The sequence below is a fragment of the Sander vitreus genome, chromosome 3 (genome assembly GCF_031162955.1).
Source record: "Sander vitreus isolate 19-12246 chromosome 3, sanVit1, whole genome shotgun sequence".
NCBI classification, from domain to species: Eukaryota; Metazoa; Chordata; class Actinopteri; order Perciformes; family Percidae; genus Sander; species Sander vitreus.
This window is the reverse complement of record NC_135857.1, coordinates 10,340,822-10,356,287: the sequence shown is the minus strand read 5'-3', so window position 1 is coordinate 10,356,287 and position 15,466 is coordinate 10,340,822. Positions and strand designations below refer to the sequence as shown.

The following is a 15,466-nucleotide window of genomic DNA, read 5'->3' as shown; positions in this document are numbered from 1 at the left end:
GTACGGAAGTAAATCGCCTGACTTTTCCCACATGGTGTGAAAATGGCTGCGAATGAGGAAAAACAACAGGGCCACAGGCCCGGCATTTATAAACAGAAAAATAAAGGCCACAAACATGGCAAGCACCGGACGAAAGGTGAAATTGAGAGAGAAAACAAAGGTAAGCCGTGTTCAGTTATACAGTGTTATACCCAACAGCTGCCGTTAGCTTGTGGCTGTGGCCACGGCTCTGCAAACACACGTGTTGAATTTCCAGTGGATTTTGTGGTGGCATCCGTTCAGTGTAGAAAATGTGGTAACTTTATATGTAAAACAACTATTCCTTTGTAAGCAATTGCGTGAAAACGCCCGACCGTCTCGCTTGACGTTGGTAACTAAACTGCTGTTTTTTTTACCAGTTGACCCATGACCTTTTATAGCACGGGGGACCAATCAGTGCTCCCCAGGGGAGAAGAAGCCGTTGTCATCCTATTAGTCTAAGCAAATGTGTTCGTCTTTTATTTTATTCCAATTAAAGCTGGGCAATATATCGATATTATATCAATATATCATCATCGTTTTAAAGGCTGCATTACAGTAAAGTGATGTCATTTTGTCAAACGTTTTAACTGTTTGCCTTTACCCACTTAGTCATTATATCCACACTACAATATTGTTGCAGTATCAATATCGAGGTATTTGGTCAAAAATATCGTGATATTTGATTTTCTCCATATCGCCCAGCCTTATGAGTCAGTATGCTGCAACCACAATATCTCGTTCCACAGAATGTGAACTAATGTCCATCTGGCTTTATCTCTAAGTTTAGTATTTATCCATGTTTAGTATGTCAAGTAAACAAGGAACTATCCCTTTTCATGGTCAGTTTTTGTTGTTAGTAGTTTTTTTTTTTTTTTTAAATATGTTTATTGCAGATCAACATTGGGTTCAGACTGCACTTGTTCATACAAGCAACATTGTTTTTTCCATTTTCTTATTCATACAATAACATCAATAACAATAAGCAGCAACCAAGAACATACAATTGTAATTATTTGGCGGATTCTGAATACATTATGGTGAGGCACCGTAGCAAATATCAAGACTTAGTTAAGAGACCAAAAAGCAAACCAGGAGTCAAAAGAGCTAAGAAAAATTCCCTATGAAACCGCTAATATTACATTTTCAATATATGTGACCCCTCATCACTCCGCTTCCTCCCTCAGACCCCTTAAGTGTTCCCAAACCAGTCCCCATGCCCTATCAAACACATTCTTCCTCCCTGCATTGGTGAATCTGATCTTCTCCAGGTGGAGGACTTCGCCCAGCTCTCTTAACCACATCTCAAATGAAGGTGCTAAGTTTAGTTGATTGGTGTTGATTGAACTATGGCCATAAAAATGATCCATCATTGTGGCCAGTATGGCTCAGTGGGTAGAGCAGGCGTGCATGTACTGAGAGGTTTATGCCTCGACGCAGAGATCCAGGGTTTCGAATCCGACCTGTGACAATTTCCTGCATGTCTTCCCCCCCTCTCTCTCCCCTTTCTCACCTAGCTGTCCTGTCAAAAAAAATTAAAGGTGGAAAAGCCCCCAAAAAAATGTATATCCATCATCAAATCAATGCTTTTTTAAGAAAATGTAACATGATAAGCCTCACAAAGTCGAGGCAGTTTTTGTTGCAGGGCTATTGTTTTTGGATCGCACTGAACTCGACAGGTGTTTTTGATATATTGTCCACCCAGCAGCAAAGATATTGTAGACATCAATCATAACTTCAATAGCCTACAGAAAGCCATTCTTGTTCACACACTGTTCACATATCTACTGCAGATGTATTGACAGCTTATAGTTACATGGTATATTTGTAGGATCGGTTTACAATAAATTGTACTAGCAGAGCCATTCTAAGCCGCAAGGCTGTGGTTTGTTTGTACTGTGAACAGTGCAGGCATTCTTTTGCACTTTGTTTTTCATACAGTGCAAATACTACGAGGTTCGCTCAATAAAGCATCCAAATCAGCCTTTGAAAGTGTGCACCTACACATTTATATTTACCATTTTGCTTGGATCTTGCACAAGATGGTAATTAATCCCTGTGTTGACCTGGCTCTCAGGGAGAGTGTCAGTGACGGCCCTTACCAAAAAACAGAGGAAGGAGCAAAAGAGGATGGACAGAAGGCACAAAGCCAACCAGCTACGCAGGAATAAGAAAGACATGGTATTTTTCATTTATTTCACACGGAGAAAAGTCTACTTAGAATTCCTGATTTTGTGCTGCAGAGTTTCCACGTGTCTTGTCTTTTTAGGTCCTGACAGAAAAGCGACGTCTGGGCAGCAGGGATGGTCCTCCTCATTTGGTCGCTGTGGTGTCCCTCCACGCTGGAGTCGATGCCGGTGCGGTTACCAAACTGCTACGTGGAGAGGGTACTGGGGGTGTCGTACATCAGGAGCGGTGCATCAGTGGTGTCGCTGACAGTTTTGGGCTGCTTCTGCCTCGTTTTAAACAAAGGTTCATCTTCCTAAGCCACAGCACGGGTAAGTATTGAGTGATATTGAACGGTTGTTGCTTTTCAAAAAAAACAACTTTTCTTTTCATTATTGTATAATAACTAGAAACTAAGATCTACCTACATCGGGAGCGGGTCCTCTTCATAAGAACCCGCCCTGTTGCACCGCCATGTTTTTACAGTAGCTCAGAACGGACAAACCAAACACTGGCTCCAGAGAGGGCCTTTTGTTTTTTTACATTACCTGAAGGTAAGTACATCATGACTTCGTGTAGACATACACGCCACTTTCCTAAAGCCAAGTGGCGTGTTATCTGTACGCATTTTGAGCTATCCGCGTGTATGTCTACACTGTATACAGCGGACGGCAGTTTGCAACGTCACAACGTAAACAGACACGCCACTTTCTAAAGCCAACGTGGCGTGTTATCGCGAGGTTACGGTTGGGTTTAGGAAACGTGACACGCGGGATGGGTTTAGGAAAAGAAGAACCGGTTGGTAGAGTTTAGATTCTCTGCCCGAGCCCAAACCGGGCCTGACCCGAACCGACATTTTACGCCGCTATGATCGGGCCGGGCCCTTAAACAAGCATTTGTGTTTTTTTAATCATTACTTTATTAGCCTTATTCGGTGGGGAGCAAGCTATGCCTCTCCAGCTTCTCCCCTAACCCCTGGGTGTGTGTCCTGCACTGACTTGAGTGTGAGGTAAACTGTGCTACATCGCGTCCCCCCGCAGCACTGTTGTCGGCCAATTAGGTGATCGAGACAAGAAAGTCTCCTATATGGTTCCAGGGCTTTGATTATGTTGCTGCCTTGATCTGTTACCCACACTATTCGGCTGAGGGAGCAGCTAGGATCGTGTTTTTTTTTTTAACGTTTCTTCATTCAGATCCATTTGCGATCCATTCCATTCTGAATAAAGAAACGGCGCAGTTCACATGCTTCGTCCTTGTTGCATTACCGGTATTCATTAAGATAATTCTAAACAGATTTCTGTAGTTCAAACAACTCTGAATTGTAGTTGAGAACGTCAGTTATCGGGCTCGGGGTCATAATTACAGTTAATGTGTCGGGCCGGGCTCGGACACAACGTACTCGGGTAGGGTCGGGCTTGATTTTTTGGGCCCGATCTAAGCTCTACCAGTTGGGATTAGGAAAAGAAGAACAGGGTTGGGTTTAGGAAAAGAACAAATGTGTAAAGGAAACATCACACGAGGGACACGAAGGAAACGTGACACGCGGGACACGATCCCCGGTCTCCTTGGTGAAAGTCCTGTGTTTGACCCATCCTCCACCCCGACCGACCTCCCTACGCGGATTTTCGCCCTTTCATACTACTCGCTACGACGTCAATTCACACGCAATCGCAAGGTAATGTAAGTCAATGGAGGCCAAACAGTGTTGATAAACACACTAAAAAGCAAGTACGCGTCTTGATAACATGCCAAAAATGGCATACGAATTGGCGTGTCATACATACGCCACTTCATGAGATCAGTCTGGTAAGTAGGTTCTGCCAGAAGCTTGGTAGGGGAAGGGTGGGGTATTCAGTTGTTGCAATCTGCAACCTCACCGCTAGATGTCACTAAATCCTACCCACTGGTCCTTTTTAAATGCAGTTCAAACCTGTTTTGTAATGAATGTATTCATTCAAATATAAATACAAAACGACACAAAACAATACTAAGGTGCAGTCTGGTATATTGGCATTGATACAGTTAAACCGTGTAAAGGAAAATCTTGTGTAGATTGTACTATCTTATATGCCTTGCACCATTTTTGTTTGTTGTTATGATCATTATGTTGTCCCATTCTGAAGCTTCTCAAATGGTTTGTTTGGACAGCTGACATACACTCCCTGCTGGATGTGGCAAAGATTGCAGATAGCCTTGTATTTGTGCTGGACTCGACTGAAGGTTGGGACAGCTATGGAGACTACTGTCTCTCCGGCCTCTTTGCCCAGGGCCTCCCCAGCCATGGTGGGTATCAACCTGAACACACTGCTGGAGCCTCTGTGGCAGTGACACTGTTGTTGCAGCAGATTGTATCCATAATGTCAGATTTTGATGGTATATTTTTTTTAAGCGCTTATCTCTCTGTCCCTAAATTCACCCCATGTAGCACTGGTGTGTCAGGGTCTGTCTGATATTCCTGTGAAGAAGAAGGTTGAGTCCAGGAGAGCTCTGTCAAAGATCACAGAGATCCGTTTCCCTGAAGCCCGTCTCTTCCCTCTTGATTCGGAGCAGGATGCCACTCTACTTCTCAGACACCTGGGCACCCAGAGACAGAGAAAGCTCGGTTTCCGCTCCAGACGTTCCCATCTCGTGGCTCAGCAAGTCACCTTCACGCCCAACGGCCCTGCTGAGGGGACAGGCGGCGGTCCCACTGGCCTGGGCACCCTCTGTGTCTCTGGGTACGTCCGTGGCCGTCCTCTACAAGTTGACAGACTGGTGCACATTAGTGGACACGGGGACTTTCAGCTCAGTCAGATAGATGCTCCATCAGACCCCCTTCCCCTCAACTTAACAACAGCCAGACCAACAAAGCCTGGCAAGGGAGATGTCGACATGCTGGTAGGTGAAGAGACTTGAGACATCACAGTGAATCACCACTTTTGTCAATGTCATGTTTCTGTTGCATAATAATGGAGAGCACGCAAATGTGCACTTTCTTACTATGCAGCAATAAATAACCGTAACAACAATTAAAGCAGTCATGACATTGATTATAATAAATTACCTAAGTGGGCAAGATACTTGAGCGAATTCAAGTATCAGATTGTCCTATTTGTTTAATTAATTAAAAGAGTGGCTGACTGGACGATGGCGAAAGCAATTCAAGAATGTCAAACTCTCTGCTGTTCATAAAAACAATGTAAACGTCTCACAATATGAGTGATAGTAAGTGGGCTTGACCATGCAAAGCCACTGGTGTGGTCCTTGGACGGACAAGTCGACTTTTAACACTTTGCTTTGGATTTTCCGTGCCGTTAGTTCACTGTTAACATTTCCCATTTACCTCGGTCATCTGTGTTTTTTCCCCACAGGACGGAGTTGAAGACGAGGCTCCGGTGAGGGTGCTCATGAAAGCGAACCCATCCTGCAGGGAGAGTCTGCAGGCAGAGGCTGAGGTGGACCCCATGGATGGAGAGCAGACGTGGCCAACAGAAACAGAGCTTCTGGAAGCTGAAGGTGCAGAAACAGAATGTACACATAATAGCATCTTGAGATGGTAAGATGAGGATAAGATAATTGTTCAGTGTAGGGGTTGAGGCTAGGGGTGCACCGATCCGATATTAAGATCGGATATCTGTCCCGATATTGACAAAATAGCTTTTTCCCCCCCCCCTCTGTCGAACCTATGTCGTATGCTGGAAGAGTTGAGTGTACAAATAAATAAGAATTCAATACATTACATCTATGTTATTTGTCTTAGTTAGGAAAGTCTGGTGCCTTTAGTCTCTTCCACATGGTGGAAGGAAGGTATAAGGTGGGAGGTATACAGTGTATTATTAATTCAACGACGGTATCAGGTATCGACAGATACACAAAGCCCAGGCATCGGTATCGGGATTGAAAAAGTCGGATCGGTGCATCCCTAGTTGAGGCCTCACGTGTGTCAGAGCAACCAGTTTTGTTTTTTGGAGCAATCCTGTCGTACTGGCATCAACTCCAAACTATCGCTGTGAGAGAAGTCACAAGGAAACTTTGTACAAATGATGCTGGCTCGCCACATTTTCATTTTTATTACAGGTTTGTATTACACCATGCTCTGACGTGATCTTAAAGTCAGTTTAATAGGTGTTTGCAAAATATATTTGATAGAGTAACACGACCAGGGATTTACAGAACACACTGGAACATGGTTGTCATGGTTGGCTCAAAGCAAAGTGAAACTGTACATTGCAATATTTTATTTGCCTTCATTTTGTACCTACACAACTTAAAATAATGTCTGTGTACTAAAATGCCTTTCTTGATTAAAATGGGACTGCCAGTGAGACAGGACTCTAAATGTTTCTCTCTGGTTTTTAGAGGCCAGGAAGATAAAACGTGTGATGAAGGTCCCCAAAGGAACATCAGACTACCAGGCCTCGTGGATTGTTGATGAAGACGAGGAGGAGAATGGAGAGGTAGACGACGAAAGCAGTGAGGAAGATGACGACGATGACGACATGTTGGACGAGGCCATGGATGGAGAGGATGAGGACAATATCTTTCAGGTACACACTGAGTTTTTTTGAGCACTTGAAGCCTTTATTACAGACAGTGATAAAGAGGTGAGTGGAAATGAAGGAGAGATGCAACAAGCATCCCTGAACGGACTCAAACCAGAAAGCTTAGTCACGATTATTAATCATTTTCTTTTCCATTTCTTTCTCTATGGTTTGTTGTTAATTCAAAAGGTAGCATGATTGCATAGAGTTTCAAGGCCGTCAACTCCCTTTTTTAGTTTTATGAGTTAATAGTTTTGTCCATAAATGTAAAGACAAAAATAAGGGCAAATGTCCACTGCAAGTTCACCGATCCCATAGCCTAGAAATCTAGACGCACCCTAGCAGCAGCAAATGTAATTTGCAGCCAGGGTCAGTCTGGCAACTCTCCGTTGGCTTGCGAGCTGGAAAAACCGAATTCTGGGCAGGCCAATCACGTCGTGTATAGAGTCGGTGGGCGGGCTTAACATAAGGACAGCAGAGTTGCAACGGTTCCGCGTGAATTTCCTGCTACTTGAAAACAAAGAAGATGGCTGCTGCTGCTGGCGAACAGCGGCCTTTCCAATGGGCTTTGGCCGCGACTCTGGAAGACTTGGAGTCAAGCACATTCTTAAAAAAGGAAGATGTGTTCGGAGTTTTGCTGACCGGATACGGCAAAAGTTTAATCTGTCGACTAGCGTTGCTCTGGTTGGCTACTATGAGTGCAGAGGGAATTTGAAAGACAACCGTTTGTCCCGCCCCTCGGATTGAGCCCTGCCAATGGTGAGTTCCCAGACCCAACATCTGGATGTGGGTCTGGCTCGTCAGGCTACTGATCCCAAGCTGTCATTATCAAATTGTCGATTTTCTCCAAAAAGAAAAAAGGGGGGATTTAGTTTATAATTATATGAGTTAGAGAAAAAGCTCAAACCCTCACCTTGTAGAAGCTGGAGTCTACAAAATATTCGGTGTTATATTTTGTATAGTTAGGAAGGAAAAAAAACAACCTTACTCAAGTATTTAAATTGTTAATTAATTTAATTGTTTTCTCAATTTATTTCTCATTGTATACTTCCAGCACAAGAGGGTTACTTTGTTCAGCTGCTTCTTGTTGTCATAGCAACTGTGTGGCTGCAGTCAGACAACGTAATCTAATGGAGGCTGATGAGGACAGTAATCTGTGGAGACGCTACGAGTCGGAGCGGCCGGAGCGGTGCATACGTGACCCGCGGTCAGTGCACCTCGTAACTGAGAGGCACTGTTTGTTTTCTCAGTGTCTGTCTCTGGCCTGTAGTGCCAGGCTGCTCACCACAACAATAGTGTTTGGAGCAGGAGTCCCGAGAGAAGCCTCCTGTCTTCCTGCCCTGTGAACACAACTTCCTGTCTGGACGAAGGGAGGGGTCGACCATTTATTTATTTCCAGCTCCGCTTGAAAAGAAGTCGGGGGGACCTCTCCCTTTGCAGTGGGTTCACTACGATCTGTGATTGTTATTAGCATGTGTTTGATGTCGACGTTAACACACAGGAATACGTATTTATGAGACGTAACAATAGGGAAAAGGGTACTTCAAATGATAATAATGATTATTATTATTGCAGCAGGGATGTTGGAAAGGTTGTGAATCAGCCCCATGCAGAGTGCTTTCCCCTCATGCGTCTGGCTCTGCCTGTTTTTGCCAGTTGAGGGAGCACTTTAAAGCATGTCCTCTTTGATGATTCGTATACTCGTACAAATTTATGGCCTGCGGAGGTTGGAATTTCTAGATATTGTCCGAGATAATGTCTGGAAACATCAGTCGTTTGTAGACACACTTTTTAAATCTATGCAAACCAGGGGTTCCCATAGTTGATAGTTAGAATTCTGGCAACTCCTTATCACATTCACACATAGACTCAAAACACTTTTTGTATTGTGGCTGGGTCAGTCTTGTTTATGTTTGGCTATAATACAATTTCTATACTTAGAATCTCTTTGACTGCACTTGTGTTCCTAACAAGTGCGTCTGGTGAACGGAGGAGGCAAAAAGCTGCCTTGAAGAAGAAGTTGGAGAAGAGGAGTATTACTGGCATACAGAACTGCAAGATAATAGCATAGAAACCTGTTCATCTATGTATGTCTTGAAGACTGCCATTTTTCAGATAATAGCTCATAGTTTGAACAGTGGCAGCCACTAGCAGTGCTGGTGAAGTGAAAGGGTCAGTTCATCCAGTTTACAAAAAAGAAATCTTGCCTCTAGTAGTATCTGGTGATGCAAATACTTTAGTTTTTATTATCCAGGTTTTGCGATATATACAGTACAGCTCTGAGGTCTCTAGTCAAGAGGAAGACTTGTGTGGTCCCTTTTCAAACTAGGAACTACAGTGGTTCTCACAATGTCACAAAGTAATTTTGCTAATAGTCTCATATAAAGGGGACAGGGAAGCTATTGCATATTGAAGCAGCATATTGTACTGTATGCTCTGCTCAGGAGCCAGGTTCAGGCTGTGTCTCAGAAGAAGAAGAGGAGGAGGTGGAAGAATTGTGCTCCACAGAGCGAACTGGAACAGATGTGCGCTATGATGAGCACATTGACGAGGCTGCAGAAGTGGAAGGCCTAAAACGCTACCGTGAGGCTCGAGCCAATGAAATGTTTCCTGATGAGGTGGACACACCCCTCGACGTGGCAGCTAGAATCAGGTCAGTCCTGCTTCTTTTATGTAGGATGATGAAAAAATATGAAAGTGTTGTGATTTTAGGTTAGAATGAAAACCATTTCGGATCGAATTTTCTTTGTACAGTTTGATCATCGCCACATTTCATTCTGTTGCCGTCCTCTGTCAAGGTTCCAGCGCTACAGAGGCCTAAAAAGTTTCCGCGCCTCGCCCTGGGACTCCATGGAGAACTTGCCCCTCAATTACTCTCGCATCTTCCAGTTCCAGAGCTTTGAACGCACTCGCCGCCGCGTGCTAGCTGAGGCTGCAGCTGAGGAAGAGGGCGCCATGGTAAAAAAGGAAAAGAAAAAAAAAAGAAGAGTGGCGTGAATGCGCTTTGTTCAATCTTAGATCTGTGGCTTCACTGACTCTGCTGTCCCTTCTGTTTCAGGTGGGCTGGTATGTTACGCTGCACATCATTAATGTGCCTTTTTCTGTGATGGAGAGTGTCCAGTCCGGCAGACCTCTGATGATGGTGTCTCTCCTGCCCCATGAACAGAAGGTCTGAATGTAGAACTGTCCATTTGACACAAAGTCACACTGACGGTACAGTACTATTGTCATTGACTTTTCTGACCTCATCCTTTTTTCCCGCCGTGCACAGATGTCAGTGATGCACCTCCTGGTGAGGAGACACCCCAGCAATACGGAGCCGATCAAATCTAAAGAGGAGCTGGTGCTCCACTGTGGATTTCGGAGGTTCAGGGCATCTCCTATCTTCTCTCAGCACACTTCAGGTAGAACAACTTTTAACTGAGCAAACATGCCCCTAAACATACTCCTATTCTAACTTTAATCTCATCTTAATGAAACCAAATCCCCATAATACATGCATTAGAACAACTGAGAGATAGAAATGACCCCATCTACACGAAGTTAGTAAAAACATGACTTGACTACCACATATTAATGGCTCACTCAAACCAGCTTTAACAACTTAACAATTAGATTTGGTACCTAAATCAATTGTTTTCAATGGAACTGATGCGACAGAGGCAACCAGCAACAATGAACGCTATCCCCTGAACGACCATCAAGGATTCACTATGTCACCAAAAACCACCAATTGTGCAAAAACACCCAATACATTTTGCTGTGGCACTTTATTTTGACCTGACTTTGACATTTAATTGTAATAATTGCCACCTTGATAGGACACCAAATCCCCCCAAAAGCTGGGGATGATGAACACGATTTTGGTATTCTAGGAATTTAGTAATGCCCTTATTTAAAGCAGCGTGCTGTCTCTCAGAAGGCAGTGGGTTCAGCGTCTTGCTTGATTTTCTGGTTCTAGGACAGTATCATTCTGCAAGATCAGTTATTCATTGTTCGAGAGCACTGTCGATTTGCTGTTACTTCTATTGGCATTAGCAGGATGACCGTGGAAGCAGGTGGTCTGAAACCAATTTAGCCGCTGGATAAAATGGTTGTAAGTGAATTATTGCGTGCTGAACTCTGCTCTTCTCTAGCTGACAAGCATAAGATGGAGCGCTTCCTCCGGCCAGATGCCCCCACCGTGGTGTCGGTGTACGCTCCTATCACCTTCCCCCCTGCAGGAATCCTGCTCTTCAAACAAAGGAATGACGGTGAGACGAAAAGTTCCGTGAATACTTGAAAATATGTTGATTTCATTTGTCATTTGGTCCGGCTGCCTTCTTTTTAAACTTTTGACCGTCCATTCTGTTGTCCGTTTTATTTGATTATCCACTTAAGCTAATCCTGCACTGGTATTTGTTTTTTGTTTCCTTCTTTTCTTTCTAGGCATCCAGGACCTGGTGGCTACAGGAAGTCTGCTCAGCTGTGACCCTCAGCGTGTTGTGCTGAAGAGGATTGTACTGAGCGGACACCCGTTCAAAATTAACCGGCGCTCTGCGGTTGTCCGTTACATGTTCTTTAACCGGGGTAAGGGGACGTTCACTTTCACTACTTTGACTGCAGAATATGACATAACGTTTGACTTCTCTGTGGCTTTAAGCTTCATGATCCACCGTTCTTTTGTTTCCTTCTGTGACAGATGACATCATGTGGTTCAAGCCAGTGGAGCTGCGGACAAAGTGGGGTCGGAGAGGCCACATCAAGGAGGCTTTAGGTGAGACATTTAAAAAAAAAAATGAAATTAGGTGTCCGAAGCTTCTTGAAGCCATGTTATCTCTATAATTCTGACTGGCATGTTTTATCTTTCCAGGAACACACGGTCACATGAAGTGTGTATTTGATAATCAGATGCGCTCGCAAGACACTGTCCTGATGAATTTGTACAAAAGAGTGTATCCTCGCTGGACATACGACCCCTACGTGCCGTTGTCTTTACCCTGGGTCAAGAGAGAGACAACTGTGGAGATGGACGACTTGGACATGGAATAGTGGAGGGACAACCCAAGAAAGACACAGGACATGTATTTACAGAAGAGAAATACTCTACATCAGTGTGATTGCATAACCGTTTCAAGAAGTGTAACGTGTATTAAAAATAACTTTACATTCACAGTATCTCCTTTGTAACTGTTGTCACCTTGTTCCATTTTGCTATGAAGGCTCTAATTTGCGGCTGAGTGTGTTTCGGCCACTAGATGGCAGTGATAAATAAGTATTCATAAAGCTTCTCCACTACTTTTTTTTTTTCAACTTTGTTTAAAATGGGTCAAGAATGAGTGACTGCCACTGAACACATAGCTGTCTGTGTGTTGAGTACTTTATGATTAAATGATGGTTGTTACCAGAGCAACACGCAGGTCAATAATACATTTTACATTCGTCATGTATCAAGCCCATTACACTGGCAACTCTTTGAAGTCATGCCGATGTGGGTTAAAGCCTGCAGCTACACCAAAACGCACTAACTGGCCCATTATTATATAGTTAATGTTTGTGATATCTGAGGAACTTTAATCATGGAAAAAGAACTCCCAAGTTGTACTTTTAAGCAAAAATGCTTTTCCATATCTCTATCAATGAGGTGTGGCCTTTTAAGATTTTGAGAAATAACAGCTGCCAGGTTTATTTATTTATATAATCTTTTATCACAAACATGCCTCAGTGGGCTTTACAAAAAAGGCTACCAAGACCTGATTAATCACCAGTCTTTTGGAATGAACTTGAACAACTAAAAGCACTAAATACAAGACTTGTTAACCCATTTAAGCAACATGGCACCACCTAAACTATATCAGTGTTAAAGCAGGGATACAGCAATGAAAACAATTATTCTCCAAACACACTCATGCTACTATTTCCTGTACCCTGTGATTCATTAATAGAATTTACAAGCGGTGGGCCCAAACTTAGTTATTTATAGTATTTTGCTTACTAACAGCAGAATACACCCCTTCACATACCCTGCTTTCCAACATGACATCCTCACTTCGCGTAAACATACACGCCCACTTTCTTAAGCCAAGTGGCGTGTTACCTGTACGCATTTTGAGCTATCCGCGTGTATTTCTACGCTGTATACAGCGGACGTAAACATACACGCCACTTGGCGGACGGGTTGGGTTTAGGAAAAGAAGAAAGCGACGGTTGAGTTTAGGAAACGTGACATGCGGGACATGATCCCCGGTCTCCTGGGTGAAAGTCCTGTGTTTGACCCATCCTCCATCCCGACCAACCTCCCAATGTGGATTTTCGCTCTTTCATACTACTCGCTACGGCGTAAATTCCCACGCAATCGCATGGTAATGTAAGTCAATGGAGGCCAAACAGTGTTGATAAACAAGCTGAAAAGGGAGTATGAGTCTTGATAACACACCAAAATGGCATACGAATTGGCATGTCATACATACACCACTTCATGAGATCAGTCTCTCTCTCTCTCTCTCTCTCTCTATGGTGGTCTGGCCCTGACCTGAAACACGCGCACACACACACACACACACACACACACACACAGACCAGGTCCTCTGTTGCTTTCAAACTGAAGTTGAAATGCTTTGTCCTTCCCTGCCCCGTGCTTTCTTGCATAGGAAAACACTGATTTATGAATTGCAGTATTTATCATAAAACTGGGCTCTTGCATGCTTGCAGCAACGTGATTCATCCTCGGGCTGTGTTGGGACCGCACCACAGAGGCATGCCAATATGTCTGGGAAACCAGAAGGTGAAGACTTTGGGATGGAGAGGAGAACATGATCCAAGAAACGAAGGGGAGCAAAAGTTCACTGCGTGCAAAAAAATTGAAGAAAAAAAAAAGAAGATAATACAATCGAGAAAGACTAATGTCTCCATTGCCCATGGGGGGCAAGCCGGGAGCTCTGGACAGTTTTGTGGTAACACTCAATTTATTTCCTGCTTTACTAGTTGTTTTTTTTTAACATGTATTAAGGCAAGGGCACAGCAACAGTGATGTGTTGAACACATCTTGTTAAGGCTGAGGGGAGGGGTGTTCTGCTGGCCAGCAGTTCAAGGCAAGGGGAGGGGGAATTCAATACCCCCTTGATGGAGAATGCTCTTAAAGTAACACATATACAAAAATGGTACTGAGTTTAGATGCGCACACTACATTTTTCTCTGACACTATCAATTTGATACAGATAAACATTTAGCTGTTAGGGGACCAACTGCGACGTGTTAAGACTGAATCCAGCCCATAAGTGAAGTGTGTGTTTGGCACAGGCCACCGTCAGAAGACATCAACGCTGGTGACTTAGTGCTGTTTGCTTGGATCAGGAATGTCTTGTGGTTCCCAGTTCACTGCCACCACACTCAGTTGGCTCGCACTGAAGATATAATGGGTGAGAGAGTTTTCCGTTGGATGTGGATACAGAAACGGAAGGAGAGATAAGGGAAGAGCCAGTTGATGTTCAGCATTAATAAAACTAGAAGTGGTGGGAGGAAGCAGTCAGAGGAATGCAAAAAAGGGGGATGCATAGAATTTGGGAATTGAAATAAAAAGTTTAGTGTGTGTGTGTGTGTGTGTGTGTGTGTGTGTGTGTGTGTGTGTGTGTGTGTGTGTGTGTGTGAGTGAGAGAGAGAGAGAGAGCGCGAGAGAGTGAAATGGAGGAGTGTGAGAGTCTAAGGCGGTGTGGGCGAGGGAGTAGGAGAGTGAGAGTGGCTGGCGTTTATGGATTGCAGATGTGGCGCTATGGGGTTTTGGCAGGGGCCGTGCGCGCCTGAATCCTGCACCGGCTGGGTGGCACCGGGGTGAGAGGGAGGTCACTGCACCACAGCACACAGACCATAAAACACTGAGAGTAGTGGGGGAGAGGAGAGAGAGAATAGGACTTAAACACACACTAACCCAGGACAGCAGGGCAGCGGGGGTGAGCGGATCACACTTTGGGTTCAAGCAAGCACAGGCATACCTGAACACCCTGCATATGTCGGGCCAGGCTACCGATAGAGTCATAGGTTAATGCATAAGACTTAGCATGAAGTGGAGAGATGATACGCTTATCTCACATTTAATGAGGATGAGCCTTCTGTAGACACCTCCCACAGCCATGAAAAATCACACTATCGTCACTGTTACAAGGGAATTTTCTACCTCTGTACGCATTAATGCTGAATTTATTACAAGTGCTTTTGACAAGATTACGAAAGAGAAGCAAGCCAGCCACGTGTACAAGCAAAAGTGTTCATCAGGTGTCTGTTCACTTATGCTTATCCACACACTTTTTACCATTTCTCTTTCCAGATTCCAGATTCCCTCCCTCTTCCGAGAAAAATCACATTTTTTTCCTCCACATTTAATAGTACAACTGCAGTGTTCTGATACTGGAGGATGAACAATTTACTGCAGCAATCTGCAGTCAACTGCTCAGAGGGCAGTGAGTGTTTGATCGTTGGCAGTGTTGAGAGTACTGTTCACACTGTGCACAAAGGGATTTGAATAACCAAACTTTTGCTTATAGTCATATTACTTACATTTAAGGTACTTAATACTACAATACTGTACATTAAGATCCACAATTTGGCATTTTGTACACGCCCAAAACACTTTTTAAACTGCAGATTCAGTCTTAGTTTATTTAAAGTTGTAAAACTCACTGCCTGCCGGTGGCGTGAGTGTTAAAACCATAGACAGTGAAAGAGATGGACACAGCGATGCCACAGACTTCGACGGAGACCAGTGGAGTCTATTAGAAGCACTTTTCCGG

The 15,466-nt window shown here is 44.0% G+C and overlaps 1 protein-coding gene across 1 annotated transcript; it reads left to right on the top strand.

Annotated features, from left to right (window-relative positions):
• On the top strand, window positions 1-12,098 carry tsr1 (TSR1 ribosome maturation factor). The gene is made up of 15 exons (XM_078245927.1): window positions 1-160; window positions 2,096-2,199; window positions 2,288-2,516; window positions 4,333-4,467; window positions 4,610-5,061; window positions 5,535-5,679; window positions 6,523-6,710; window positions 9,149-9,357; window positions 9,503-9,662; window positions 9,763-9,873; window positions 9,976-10,108; window positions 10,841-10,957; window positions 11,133-11,273; window positions 11,386-11,460; window positions 11,557-12,098. The coding sequence occupies exons 1-15, from the start codon at window positions 43-45 to the stop codon at window positions 11,733-11,735; spliced, it is 2,496 nt and encodes an 831-aa protein (XP_078102053.1). The 5' UTR covers window positions 1-42; the 3' UTR covers window positions 11,736-12,098.
• The last annotated feature ends 3,368 nt before the right edge of the window (window positions 12,099-15,466 follow it).